Raw genomic sequence first — 15312 nt, forward strand, 5'->3', positions numbered from 1 at the left:
GAACTCGAAGAATGCACGTTAAGCCATGTCGTACCATCGTCTTGGATGTACTGGAAGCTGCCGTTCCGGAGGTCATCACACCAAGATTTTCCTTGAGGAGCCTTGGTGACAGTGGGGGTAGCTGCTTTCTGCTCTTTCCCTTTGTCGCGAGGTGCTATCTTCTCGAGTCGCTCTGCAACAGACTGAGAAAACCCGCCGGAGTGAACTTGCCGCAACTGCGCGTAAACAAGCAAAAAAAAATCACGCCATATCCACGGAATGAATGATGATAAGTGGGGCGAAGCTCGAGAGGGGGAGATCATCGCTAACCGCGTAACTCTCCCGTGAAAGTTCGCCCATTACATCATTAAGAAAGACGTAAGACTGTGTGCGTACATTGTACAAATCAACTTTTATTTTGTTCTTGTTCGTTTGTTGTTGTTGTTGTAGGGTTCGTGAGGCTGCAAGCAAGCGCTCGTATCGGCAGGCAAACCCCGATGCAGAGAGAGCTCGCGAGGCGGCTGCAAAACGCATCAAGCGAGCTCAGCCCGAAGCTGCCGACGCGCGGTTTAAGCGCGACTTTCTAGACGAGATGCTTCGGCCTCTCTTTCGCGCACGGCGGGATCCTGTCGGCGAGCGCGCGCTGCCGCCGCCCTGCGCGCCCTCCGCTCCGCAGCCTTGTCAACAACCACCTCCTCCATCCGGTGACTCGTTGCGAAAGAGGAAGCGCGTCAACAGCGATTGCCTTTTATAGTGTCAATCACGTGCCAGTGACGTCATCATGACGTCACTCACACCAGCGCCACCTGCGAGTGAGTCATCGAACTAGGCGGTCACGTAGCGCCACCTGCGAGTGAGTCATCGAACTAGGCGGTCACGTACCACGAGACACAAGGGATGGACAGACCCACGGCTTTAGGAGCTTCGCCCCTAAAATGCAACGAGCATTGCACAGCAACCTCTTGGCTGGGTTGTGATAGGGGCACAATGTAAATGTTGTTTCAGTGAAGCCCATCACTGTTTCTTATCCCAAGCGGCCATGGTGCTGTTCTGCTCATTTTACACGGTAGCATGGGGATGAGTACCGTATTTTCCGGTCTATAAATCGCACCTTTGTATAAGTCGCACCGCCCTCAAAATGACAGTTTTTCCGAAAAAAACTTATATAAGTCGCACCGGTGTATAAGACGCACCGGTATACAAGACGCACTTGTTAATTAGGTAAACTCATAGTGAATCAGATCGTTAGAAAGTGCGGCGAAAGTACATGGTTGCTGCAGCCGCCGCCTGTGAACGCACCCCTCGGTAAGGAGGGCTAGACGTGCATATACCGTCCAAAGTCTAGCCAAAACTAACTCCTCAAAAATGATTTATTGATACACACAGATGGCGTGTACTTAGACGGTGTTTAGACAAAACCATCGAAGCCTTTTCCGCAGACTCGCTAACAAATAATTCAGCAACTTCAAGTGGGAGTTCCGCCGGCGTATCGCTATCGCCCTCCGACTCACTGATGTCTTCTTCGCCAACATCGTCACCACTTGCGGACCGGATTACTCTGGCCTTTATCAACCCGGCTACAACTGTTTTTGTAGAAATGGAGTCCCAAGAGTCGGAGACCCACTTGGCCACCTCTCCAAACGTCGCACGTGTCTTGCGTGCTGTCGTAAATCTGCGCAATAAAGGTGTCATGGCAGACGGAAGTGACGCGAACGGAAGCGGCCCGAAATTCGAAACTTATCAGCAAGCTGTCATTTTAAAAATTAGCAGCATGTTTACCTCCTTCAGAATAACTTTGTAATAATTTATAAGCTGCATTTTGCACTTGCAACCCAGTTTGATGTTACTTTGAATTTATTCTGAAATGTAGTTACTGCGCATGGCAGAAAGTGAAGCGCAGTTGTTGCAGGCCATTATGATTGTTTTTGACTAGAAAAGTTTGAAATTCTTTGGTTTAACGTCCTGAAGCGACATATGGGCTATGAGAAATGCCGTAGCGGTGGGCTTTGTATTCATTTAGACCATAGAGCTGTGTCTCAACGTGCGCTGGCCACGCGTGGCCGCCGCGAACCGGATTTATTCCATACATAAGTCGCACCGGTGGATAAGACGCACCAACGAAAATTTCAGAAAAAAAAACGCGACTTATACAGCGGAAATTACGGTAGTGTCATTTGATATGATACAGAGTACTGTCACTGATGCACGCAAGTGAGCAACGGCGGCCATTTTGGTGCTTATCAGTGTTGCCAGATTGCCGCTTCTGAGGCTTCACCGCTAACTTTGACGAGGTGATTTGTAAACAACACTGCCAAAGACGCAGCACAACACAGCATCTTCGGACACACTTCTGCAGTTGAAATGCTGCGAAGCGCGTTATCTTTGATTCGCTTTCGGAAAGACGCCATCCGCGCGCAGCCGAGGACAAGCTGAGACTACCACAGTTGACCGACATAAAACGCATGAACAACAAAATGGGTGCTCCCATGAACCGTCGCAGTGTAAACAAATGTCACATGATGTGATCAGACCAATGATCCCGGCGGTGGCACGGAATAATAGGAGAAAACGAGTGCCGATGCTCTGTAACCTTATCTAGTGACACTAGGGAAGAGGGCTCTTTTGCGCCATTGGTTTTTTAAATGGCCAAAGTTTTATATCGACTCACGGCCAGCAGCTGTGCCACGTGACGTGCAGCCGCGGTGCAGCACTGCAGCTGTGACGGTCCGCAGTGCACGGGGAGCACGTCGCAGTGGACCCGGAGGACACTGTGCACGGTCGGGGGACCGGACAGCTGCTCCCAGAAGCTGTCGGTCCACAGGACAAACGTCGACGGTCCCACCAGGGCCGTGCACTGCTGCTGCTGGCCAGTCACGGCACTCAGCTGGAGGCACGACAGGGTGGTGCGGCTCTCGATGCTCGACGGGACGCCTGCGGGCAAGAAAGAACAACCACACCACAAGGGGTCTGTTTACTGTGTTCCACTAGAAAGAAAAAGAGAGAGAGAGGAGGATGGAAGGCCATATATGGAAATAAAGATATAGAAAGACGGGGAGGCAGATATAGAGGGAGAGATATGGAGAGGGAGATATGGAGAGGGAGAACTAACCGCTAGAGGAGCAGAGCACTTCCAACTCAGAGGCGTGGCTTTCCAGGGCCAGCACCATCTTGAAGCCCTGGTGATGTTGCACTGGGAAGTCGAGTGACAGCACCAGCTGCTCCATGTCCAGCTTCGTTGAGAGCCTGCACCGCAATCCGACTCTGGATTTCATTACGGCTCAGATTATAGAAAAAAAAAAAAAAGAACACACACACACACATCCTGCCTTTCCTGGCCTTTTATATAGAAGAAACTACTCATCAGTTGAGAACCACAGCTAGGTAAGATTGTTGGTAAAAACGTTGCACTTTAGATTTTCACAATAAGTTTAACATTTCATGCCCCTTCTCATACAGCACTGGTCTCAAATACCTTCAATGCCACTGGCGTCCCAATGCCCAAGGCGTCCCAATGCCCAAGGCGTCCCCCACAAAAATTATAGAAATGCACTAAATGCACACACAAACGTGTGACCAACAACTTAAACTCATTATGAGCTCATTACTTCGACATTATAAGTCTCCCCCCCCCCCACCCCCCGACTCACATCAACTGTCTGTTGGCCACGGGTTAGTCCTAGATTACTTGTACCATGCGCATGCACAAGCAAAAATATACTAAACAAATAAAATCAATGGAAAAGTAGTCCCTGCTCCCTCAGTGCCCAGTACTTTTGTTCGCCTCCTTTGTGCAACCCTGGCTATGATTTAAAAAAAAAAGGAAGTAAAACGTCAGCTGTGCCCCACAGCTCTGGAGGCAATGCACTTCCCGAATGCATGTCTGTTTTGAAGTACCAGAAAGCAACAATGCCGCTGACCTCCACTCGTCTGAAGAAGGCCCGGCAGTTGCGGACTCGGTGAGATCCATCTGCGAGGTGGTTGTTGCCTCGGGGGGCGCTTGTTCTCGGAGGGGGTGCAGCGGGGGGGCCGAGCCCTGGATCTGGTCCCACTGGTTGGATGCCAGCTCAGCAAACTGCAGCGCCTGGTCCACCTTGGCCGCACTCAGGTTCACCCGCAGCGGACGCCCAACCTTCACGCACAGGGTCACTGCATGTGCGCACAGAGAGTGCCGGGATCGAATTCGGTGCTCAAGAGACCAGACAACAACTGTTGTCTCTTGCTCCTCTTAGGGAACTGTATAGGTTTTACGCAGCAACGCAAAAGTGAGTCAACATGAATGCTGTCGATTCTTGAACACTGATGACACACCTAGTGAACTTTTTTCAACCTTAAAGGAGCCATGAAGAGAAAACACAAGTTTGGTTCATTCAAAAGATTGTCTCGTTAGAATCATACTGACACCACTTTTAACGTAAACTTCGCTCAAATAAGCTACATAATTAGGAAAAACGGGAATGGTCATGCGACCCACCAGCTCATTTCCCGCAACAGAACCTATGATGTCACATGAGCTAAGCTCTGCGATTGGCGGAGGCTGGCAGAAGCAGACGCAAATTAGGTAGAGCTTACAAACTAGACGAACGAGCGATTTGCGCTTAAATTTAGGGCACATTCTTTACAAAGCAATAAGAATGATGGGACAAACAGTGGAAGTTACGAGAGCACATGTAAACATAGAAGTACTGATGCGTTCTGCTGTTCGTACTGCGCACAGCATGCGGGGCTTGGGGTTGTCTCAGATGACACTGGCCGATTGACGCAAGCAACGGTGTCTTACGTGACCCCATTTGTCGAGCGAGCGCTGTTTCAGGGAACGAATATTTTCTCCCAGAACAAAAACAAGCCACGTTTAAATGCGGGCAAAAACAAACCAAACGCTTGCCACGGTATGGTGGCGCCATCTAGGTTACGGAACGTAAAGAAACGCGGGAACAAACCAACACCGCTGTACAGGGTGGAGACAACCTTTGAACGGTCCCGTGCCGCCGCAATTGGGCCAACGGGCTCAACGCGTTATTCTTTTCGTTTCCCACGAGACCTAGCAACGCGAAACAGACAATATGATTCAAACTTCTTCAGTAAACCGCGTTGCGGCGATAATTTTAGCGCGGTTTTGACACAATGACTTGCTTCGGCGGCGAGCGAGCAACCGAAAATGGCGGCGCCAGCGTATACGTGTCTCTACCCTGTACGGCGGATGCGTGAATGAAGGTACTCTAGGCTGCAGAGCGGTCCGTTCCTGTGATGTCATTTGGGACGACGAAAACGCACGATTGAGCGGGAAAATCAAAATTTTAACCTAAATGGTTTAATTTCTCAGTGAATAAAGCACCGTTTGTATCCGGACAAGCGCTGGGGGCACTATAAAACACGAAATCTTTCGAATAAAACCAACTTGCATTTTCTCTTCATGGCTCCTTTAAAAGAACCCTGACACAAAATTTGCGTGTTAGTTTTTTTCACTGTTATGGGTACGCTGTTATGGGCCCACCAGTCATAGAATGCCACACTGGACGGTTAGTTGCAGTGTAAATAATTATTTGCAGACTCATTTACTCGTGTCGCTTTCACTTTCGACAAAACGAAGGCCAGGGTGGCTGCTATAACAAGAGGGCGCTCGGGACGTCACTGTTGTTGTTGCATCACTGCCGGTGTGGATGCGTGAGCGCACTCGTCCAGATTGGCCATGGTCTTCACCATCTCCACGGGCCCTGGCAGCCTGACGTCAGTCCCAAAACCCTTTACGTGATACACATGGTCATACCTCGGCAAAGTTGGCGCGGCTCACTCAAACTCACTCACAATTTTTTTTTTCGAATCACCACTCACTCAAACTCAGACTCAATGCTGAGCAGCACATCTGCGCTCACTCAAACTCAAACTCACATTGAGCTCAAAACTCAGAACTCACTCGGACTCAAAACTCAAAATGTACTCAAACTCAAAATGTAATCAAAACTCAAAATGTACTCAAACTCAAAATGTACTCAAACTCAATTTGGACTCAAAACTCAAAATGTACTCAAAACTCAAAATGTACTCAAACTCAAAGTGTACTCAAACTCAAAATGTACTCAAACTCAAAATGAACTCAAAACTCAAAATGGACTCAAAACTCAAAATGTACTCAAACTCAAAGTGAACTCAAACTCAAAATGGACTCAAAACTCAAAATGTACTCAAACTCAAAATGAACTCAAAACTCAAAATGGACACAAAACTCAAAATGTACTCAAACTCAAAATGGACTCAAAACTCAAAATGTACTCAAAACTCAAAATGAACTCAGAACTCAAAATGGGCTGAGAACTCAAAATGAATTCAGAACTCACATGGCCTCACAGAGATTGAGACAGTCAGAGAGTGAGAGTGAGAGTTTGAGAGTGTGAGATTGAGAGTGTGAGAGTGAGAGTGAGAGTGTGAGTGTGAGTGAGAGTGAGAGTGAGAGTGTGAGTGTGACTGAGTGAGAGTGAGAGTGTGAGTGAGTGAGAGTGAGAGTGGGAGTGGTAGTGGGAGTGAGAGTGGGAGTGGGAGTGAGTGTGAGTGTGAGTGAGAGTGTGAGTGAGAGTGAGAGTGTGAGTGTGAGTGAGAGTGTGAGTGAGAGAGTGTGATAGTGAGAGTGAGAGTGTGAGTGAGAGAGTGTGATAGTGAGAGTGAGAGTGTGAGTGAGAGTGAGTGAGAGTGTGAGTGAGAGTGTGAGTGAGAGTGAGAGTGTGAGTGTGTGAGTGTGAGTGAGAGTGAGAATGTGAGTGAGAGTGAGAGTGAGAGTGTGAGTGAGAGTGAGAGTGTGAGTGTAAGTGAGAGTGAGAGTGTGAGTGTGAGTGAGAGTGTGAGTGAGAGTGAGAGTGTGAGTGAGAGTGAGAGTGTGAGTGAGAGTGAGAGTGTGAGTGAGAGTGTGAGTGTGAGTGTGTACCTTTTGCTATATACTTTTTGCGATATCCTCATAATTATAACCAGAAAGCATTTTCATATTTGTCCCACGTGACCCCCTCGACGAGACCTTTAATTTGATACCCCACACACCCTAGCAGGGTCATATGGAATTCATACCAGTCAAACTAACCATGACTCATGACTGTAACCAGGACGCATTATTTAGGTGTCCGACATGATTCCCCTAACTGGAACCTTCAATTTGACGCCCCACATGCTTCAGCGGCCTCACCTTGAATTTAACCCCATCTATGACTCATAATGACCATCTCATGATTCGAACTACGAAGCCTTTTTTTATTTGTACCACGTGATTCCCCTCTTCAAGACCGTAAATTTGATACCCTACACTCCCTAGCGGGGTCACTTCGAATTTTACCCCAATATAAGACTCGCCATGACAATCTAATGGTTATAACCAGGAAGCATTTTTGTATTTCTCCCACGTGATTCGGCTCATCAAGACCATTGATTTGATACCCATCACATCCTAGCGGAATCAATTTGAACGTTAAACCAATCAATGACTAACCATGACTATCTCATGATATAGCCCTACCACATCTTTGTCCCACGTGATTTTCCTTATCGGAACCTTCAATTTGATACCCCGGACACCCAGTGGCATCATTGTGAATTTTAACCTAATTTATGACCCATTTTGACTATGTCATGATAATAATCAGGAAGCACGTGATTACCCTCATCGAGACCTTTAATTTGATACGCCCTAGCGTCATGAACCTGAATTTTAACCGAATCTTTGATTTACCATGACTAAGTCATGATATATCCATATCTCATGTTCGTCCCGAATGATTCCCCACATCGAGACCTTGAATTTGATTCCCCACATGCCCTCGCAGCGTCATTTTGAATTTTAACCCAATCTATGACTCATTATGACTGCCTGATGACTACAATCGGGAAGCATTTTTTTTTATTTACCCCGCATGATTCCGTTAATCCGGACCTTTCATTTGATACCTTACACGCCTTAGCCTCATCAGTTTCACTTTTCACCCAATCTAATGTGGTCATTATTCTGTCTTAAGGGGCGCTGCCCAGTCAATTCAGCTAATTCATTTGAAACAGTAGAAAGGACAGCCCCTGCCCCCATTTCCCCCCGGCTCTCACCTCTTCCTTTGTGACCCCTAGTATATCAAGCCGTTAACAGTAGCAGGCGAACAACCAGCACGCCAGCGCTGCCGTGTGCTTTCCCACCACCCTTTCCCACGCTCTTAGTGGATCCGTCAGGAGGAAAAGTTAAGACAACCCTTTTTTATGACCTCACCAGTCAATTATCACTCACGCGCCCAGCCGCGAATATTAGGTATACAGCAAGTGCTTATGGCCATAAAAATTCAACAAGAAACTAAAAAAAATCAGACACCACCTCCCTCCCAACCGATCATGCAGATCGCGATTGGTGCCATACCCGCAGGTAACTTGAATTCCGAGCCCACAGTGACGCATGAAACTTAACAGCCAACCATAGCTGCCTGCTAGGCTACTCATATGTACTCAAACTCCAAATGAACTTAAAACTCCTACTTACTCAGAACTCAAAAGGTACTCAAAACTTAATATGTAATCAAACTCAAAATGTGCTCAAACTCAAAATGTACTCAGAACTCAAAATGGACTCAAACTCAAAATGTACTCAGAACTCAAATGGACTCAAACTCAAAATGGACTCAAACTCAAAATGTACTCAGAACTCAAAATGAGCTCAAACTCAAATTGTACTCAGAACTCAAAATGAACTCAAACTCAAAATGGACTCAAACTCAAAATGTACTCAGAACTCAAAATGGACTCAAACTCAAAGTGTACTCAGAACTCAAAATGGACTCAAACTCAAAATGTACTCAGAACTCAAAATGGACTCAAACTCAAATTGTACTCAGAACTCAAAATGGACTCAAACTCAAAATGTACTCAGAACTCAAAATGGACTCAAACTCAAAATGTACTCAGAACTCAAAATGGACTCAAACTCAAAATGTACTCAGAACTCAAAATGGAATCAAACTCAAAATGTACTCAGAACTCAAAATGGACTGAAACTCAATCGGACTCAAACTCAGTCGTGATCACTCGGCTCAAACTCACTCAAGCTCAAACTCACCATACCACACTAGCCTCGCGCTCACTCAAACTCAAACTCACGCGTGAGTTTGAGTCCAAATGAGTCTGAGTGAGTGGACTCATGAGTGAGTTTGCCGACCTCTGCACATGGTAGAACAGCGTGCGCCAACCGCAGCTAGGCTGATGTTGATTGCGAAAGGGTTTCCATTCTGAGCTTTCTCGTGAGTGCAGGGATTAAAATGTATCTACAATATGTTTTACTGAACGGTTACTGTTGAAACTTGCTGGGAGATACCTCCATATACAAAGGAAGCATTTTACATAGTTATCCCAGCTTTGAAATTTTGTGTCAGTACTCCTTTAAGTGTAGAAGAATGGTTTAGGTTCATCCAAAAAAGTAAAGAGCAGGGGCAAATGGAAAGAAAAAAAAGCACACATTTTCTACGTCAACCCTTTCAACGCTTTGTCCTAGCAGAAGATCAAGCCTGCAACTTCATCCTCAGGAATGAGAGAGAAAGAATAAACATTTATTGTGCCCAACAAAAAAAAAAGGAGTAATGGATGATCTTCAGTGCTCTAGCGTTGATCATCCAAGGTGGGTGACGTCCCCATAGTGCGGCAGAGAGATCTTGGAGCACTATAAATCAACCCGAAGAAAATATCCACCTCCTCATCCATAACTCACCAAAGGTGAAGCAATACAACTAAGAAGACTACCAATAAACTTCTTTCCTCGTGGCACAAAAAATATGTTAGCTGTACAGCCACCATTAGAGGTGCAGCAAAGAACATGTTCAAAAAAGGAGCAATTCAAACACAGGTCACACTTTAAGACCCAAATTCTCGAGAGCTAAAATGGTTTTTCAATGTGCCATTATCGCAACTTCCCTGTTTCTTAAGAAAATGTACCCAAAGTCACCACATGAATGCAGTGACGGCAAGATTCCAGCAGCGCTAGCCCTTGCACAGGGGTCTTCTCCAATGTGCAGCGGTGCCACGCGGCAGAGCTCACCCTGGGGCAAGAGGAAGCCATGGAGGGACAGCGTGAACAGGGAGGGCGGGATCCCGGTCTTGGGGTGGGGCTCGCCCGGCCTCGTCTCCAGCCAGGGCTCCACAAAGGTGCCGGGACTCGCCAGCTCGGACAGGCAGCGGCCTGCGGGCAACCCACCAGGTGCGTCCATGCGGCACTTGGAGCCTTGCAAGTTCCTCACGATTGGGCTGATAACGACGCATACGAGGCGAGGCAGTTCTGTGCCTGTCTGCCTATCACTAGTTCACCATCAATATACACATGCATAGTTGCAATGCATCATCATCATCATCATAATCACCACCACCATTTATTGGTCCCTTAAGGGCCCGGGGTATTACATAAGGGGGGGGTAAAACAATAATACAGACATCGCAAACAATGGACAATCATCATCATTATCACCACCATCATTATCATCATATTTACCTCATTTAATTGAATCTAGGCTGGCCCCGATTATAAGCCGACTGCGAAAATTCAGAAGGCCAGAGGATGAAAAAGAAATTCCTCAAAGGTAAGCTGGCCAAGCTAAAATGTAAGCCGGCCGAAACAGCTGAGGATGACCAGAGTCGCAAAACTAAAATGGCATACGTGCGGTCTCTTGGTGTGCTCACTCTAGTCCCGGCAACATCAGCAAAGTGGCTGAGCTTCTCCGCATCTATTCCACATTTAAAGATTGACTTCCACTAAGCACCGAACCCAGAGGTCTAGAAAGACGCTGTCCAATAGAGAGCAGCGTAATACCACGCATACTCACCGGCGGCCCGGAACCCAGTTGGCACACCGCCAACCTGAACGTCGAAGCACGACAGTTCGGCCCGCTGCTCTGTCGAAGAGCACGAAAGGAAGGTGTGTGGCTGCAGCACAACCAGGCGTGCCAGCGGCACCACCTTGCCACCCCCTCGCACAGCGGGGTGGGAAGTGGCCGCCCCCTCGTCACCCGTCCGGCTGTCCGAGTCCTCGGAGGCATCATATCTGCCGGGAAAGACAAGGCAGGCCAGATGCGGAGGAGGCGAAGACAAAACAGAGCTTTAAAATAGTTCCCAACAACTAAAAGTGGCTGGCAATTACCACCATTACACACATTCCACACAATTTTCACACATATAACCCACCCCTGCATACACCCACACCGCCACTTTCCACCGACGAATAAAACAAAATATATCCCCGCGTAATGTCCGCATATTATATACACAAAAGGATAAACCAATCTACTACCGTATTTTCCGGTCTATAAGTCGCACCTTTGTATAAGTCACACCCCCCTCAAAATGACAGTTTTTCCGAAAAAAAACATATATAAGTCGCACCGGTGTATAAGACGCACCGGTGTATAAGACGCACTTAGGTAAACTCACAGTGAATCAGATCGTTAGAAAGAGCGGCGAAAGTACATGGTTGCGGCGGCCGCCGCCTATCAACGCATCGCCCGGTGAGGAGGGCTAGACACGTGCATCTCCCGTCCAAAGTCTTGACAGAACAAAGTTCTCAAAAATGGTTTATTGATACACACAGATGGCATGTACTTACAAACGGCGTTAGGCAAAACCATCGAAGTCTTCTTCCTCCGACTCGCTAACAAACAATTCAGCAAATTCAAGTGGGAGTTCCACCAGCACATCGCTATCACCCTCCGACTCACTGATATCTTCTTCGCCAACATCGTCACCACTCGCGGAAGGGATCATTCCGGCCTTTATGAACCCGGCTACAACTGCTTTTGTAGAAATGGAGTCCCAAGAGTCAGAGACCCATTTGGCCACCTCTCCAAACGTTGCGCGTCTCTTGCGTGCTGTCGTAAATCAGCGCAATAAAGGTGTCATGGCGGGCGGAATTGACGCGACCGGAAGCGGCCTGAAAATCGAAACTTATCAGCAAGCTGTCATTTTAAAATTAGCAGCACGTTTACCTCCTTCAGAGTAACTCTCTGTAATAATTTATAAGCTGAATTTTATTTTTGCTACCCAGTTTCATATTACTTTGAATTTATTCTGAACTGTAGTTACTGCGCATGGCAGAAAGTGGCGCGCGGTTGTCGCAGGCTATTATCATTGTTTTTGACTGGAATAAACTGCTAATTCTGTGATTTAATGTCCTGAAGTGACATATGGGCTATGAGAAACACAGTAGCGTTGGGCTTCGGATTCATTTTGACCATAGAGCTGTGTCTCCTAACGTGCGCTGCCCACGCGCGGCCGCCGCGAACCGGAATTCTTCCATACATAAGTCGCACCGGTCGATAAGACGCACCAACGAAAATTTCAGAAAAAAACCGCGACCTATACACCGGAAAATACGGTACTCAAGCAACATTACACATTTGTTTATGCAAAAGAACCTACCTAGCTGAATGCGTAACTAGATGACTTGCTGTGTACATCTTTTCAGTTGCTATATTGTTCAGCTGTGTGTGCAAAATAAGCACTGTCAGTGGGACAACAGTAGCTTAGTCGCTATTACTGCTGTAGGGGCATCACGGCCCAATGCGCATTGCGGTGAAGCTGCACCAGAGGAAATACCTCGCATACAATCCGCACCTCTACGTCCCCCTTGAAATTTTCACATTTTTGGTATGGGTTATACGCGTGAAAATTCAGTATACTCCCAAATGCGAAGTGTGTGCGCAGCGCAAACTGCAGTCTTCTCAGTCAAGGCGCATGACTGCTGCGTCTCAGGGAGTGATCGCGCGATCAGCGAACACACGGCGGTGCGCACTACTCTGCCGTTGTGAGCATGTTGTGACAAATGGTGTTTGAACCTCCTGAGGGAATTACAGCAATGCGAACTGCGTTTCAGGAAGTGAACATGTCCTCACTGACCACACGACGGCACGCACTGCTATGGTGCCATCTTGCAGCGTGTTGCCGCAGCCCACATGGTCTCACTACCTCCCACTCACATTTTCGCCACGTGTTGCCGCCGAGGAGTGTTTCACACCATTTGGCACACCGCCCTCCCCCTCACACTCTTGACACACTTTCCTCCTCCCTTTTCTTTGTGTCTTCGGTTCTCCCTTTGTTCGCTCAGTAACGGGGACAACACAGCCGTCAAACTACAGTAGCGGGCAGCAAAGTGCTGCGCTCTACAATGACCTAGCACAAGTGCGTTCCATGCTAAAGGGAGAACATAGAAAGTGCTTAATTAAGTTTTTGACATGTCCTGAGAAATGTAAAGCCTAGAAAAAAATATTCTAGCTGCTTTTGAGTTCCCTTTATGCGTAAGTTCCCTTTATGACTATATCGGGGGCTACAAACTAGGGGTTCTTTGTGGAAATAATGTTACTTCCTTCATCTCTCTATGTGGCTTTTTTGTTTGTGATGTACCTCTTGGTCTATCCATCTCTCTATGTGGCTTTTTTGTTTGTGATGTACCTCTTGGTCTATCTGTTCATGATGTGGCTTTGTGGCTCTGGTTAGAATGTTTTTTTGTTTATAACGCGGCTCTTTGACTTTAATTGTGGTCAGTTGCAGAGTCCCAACACGCTGACTATGATAAAAACCAGCATTGGAAGGATCCCTTTCAGTCAAAGCCATCAGCCAGTCCGAATCCGAATGTCTTCGCTCAAAGGGCTCACCCAACGTCTTCGTCGTCGCTGCAGCTCGGCGGCGACCGTGCCCGTTTCCTCCCGTCCGCCTCGACCTGGCCCAGGGTCAGTGAGACGGTCGAGGCGGTCAGCAGGAGGTCGAAGGGCACGAAACTCAGCGCTGTGCCCGAGCCGCCGGGCGCCTGCACCGAGGAGTCGACAGCCTCGGAGAGCTCGCTGCCCAGGCCGCTGTCGCGGAAGTCCGGCGTGTGGCGCAGCGCGGGGAAGGCGTGCCTGCCCGCGGGGGTGGTGGCGGCCGCCAGCCGGCCGACGATGCCCAGGTACTGGGAGAAGATGCGGTGCACCAGGGCCACCTGGTCCAGGCTCAGGTGGCAGTGCAGGTCCCGTGGGATGCTGGCCTCCACAGAGTGGCCGCACACCAGCACCTCCTGCTGCAGCAGTGGGCGGGTGGGGATGTGTGTTGTGTCACGCACTAAGCCTAAATCACACACACACATTGCTCCGAACAACCACACCGACCCGACTCCTTTATTCCCAACACTCAACCCTAACCCCTCACACTTTACTCCTTCCTCTCTTCTCCCAGTCCCGACGATGATGATGGTGCCATCACGTAGCGCCCTCTCTCGGCACTCCCTGCTTCTGTCGTCGTCTGCGCCATGCCACCCTCGCAGTTGTGCACGTCACCAGGCCAATGCTACTTTTTATAGTTTCGGTTCTATTATTGCACGCCTAGAGGCAGTGGCGCTGGGGAAACACTCCTCCTCTCATTTTTTTTTTTTCTTTCCACTTCTCTCCGGCGCGCGGGGGGCGCGCATGCGCGATAACGGTCACCGCAGTTGCTGCTTCCGCAAGGCGAGCAGCGAGGCCGACGCGCGTTTCATGTAGTGGGCGATTTCTCGTATGTGCTCCGTCGGACATTACGGTGCTACAAAAGGGACGCCAAGAACACCAGGATGAATCGTAACGCGAAGACTCTGAGTGCTGTTAGCAAAACGTGAGAACGTCGTTCGTATGCCGTACGTGAAGCTGAGCTGAAGGATAGGACTTGTGTCGTGCGTGTGCTGTGCTTGAAGACAAACAACCTTGTCTGTGTTGTATTGGTCATTGGTGTTTCTCGCCGCACGTCGCGTTCGCGCACGTAACGCGAATAAAGTGTTCAAGTGATATTCGAGCTGGCGTCGTTACTGCTCAAGCGGCGTGGCTTCGTGCCGGTGGAGCGAGGCCGGCGAGGCTTGCCCGTTGGAGGCAGCGGGGTGGTGACGGCGGTTGCCGGGTGGGAATGGGGGGGACACGAGGAGGGGGGAAGGAATCCAACCGGCATGAGAGGGGAGAGCGTTACCTCTCCCCCACGCAAGCTGCGCGCGCTCGCATTGTTGCCATGGCAATTATAACGCCTTCAAGGCCAACATGGCGGTGGCGTTGTTCGGGCAACAACAACGCAGTAATGTTTCCCCAGGCTCACCAGGGGAGAATATGCCGCATGAGTCGCAATTAGCCCGGACGCTGGGTTGAAGGCTAAGAGTCCGCCTCCTGACGTCACATCACCACAATCATCATCATCATCATTACACCACCATCATCATAATCTAATGAGGAGACTTCGACCCCCTCCTGTTCTGTTTCACCCTAATCCCCTCTTTACGCCCTGATCCTATCCCTCCACTGAGCTCTTAAGAGTTCCCCTATTTCTCACCCTGTTCCCCCTTAGCCAATAGAAAACTTGAGT

At 48.5% G+C, this 15312-nt stretch overlaps 1 protein-coding gene across 2 annotated transcripts in view; it reads right to left on the reverse strand.

Moving 5' to 3' along the window:
* Nucleotides 1–15312, reverse strand: part of Vps13b (vacuolar protein sorting 13B) — a 136180-nt gene that overhangs the window by 61560 nt on the left and 59308 nt on the right. Inside the window, exons 25-31 of one of the 2 annotated variants that reach the window (XM_077680821.1) lie at nucleotides 13614–14011; nucleotides 10794–11011; nucleotides 10016–10156; nucleotides 3897–4125; nucleotides 3089–3222; nucleotides 2648–2910; nucleotides 35–182 (exon numbers count right to left, since the gene is read on the reverse strand). In XM_077680821.1, coding sequence (XP_077536947.1) covers nucleotides 35–182; nucleotides 2648–2910; nucleotides 3089–3222; nucleotides 3897–4125; nucleotides 10016–10156; nucleotides 10794–11011; nucleotides 13614–14011 — 1531 coding nt within the window. Of the gene's footprint in view, nucleotides 1–34; nucleotides 183–2647; nucleotides 2911–3088; nucleotides 3223–3896; nucleotides 4126–10015; nucleotides 10157–10793; nucleotides 11012–13613; nucleotides 14015–15312 lie in introns of both variants that reach the window. The other variant, XM_077680820.1, reaches the window with a different exon arrangement.

Source organism: Haemaphysalis longicornis, unplaced genomic scaffold (assembly GCF_048455015.1).
Source record: "Haemaphysalis longicornis isolate Haplotype H1 unplaced genomic scaffold, Haemaphysalis longicornis Haplotype H1 scaffold_8, whole genome shotgun sequence".
Taxonomy (NCBI): domain Eukaryota; kingdom Metazoa; phylum Arthropoda; class Arachnida; order Ixodida; family Ixodidae; genus Haemaphysalis; species Haemaphysalis longicornis.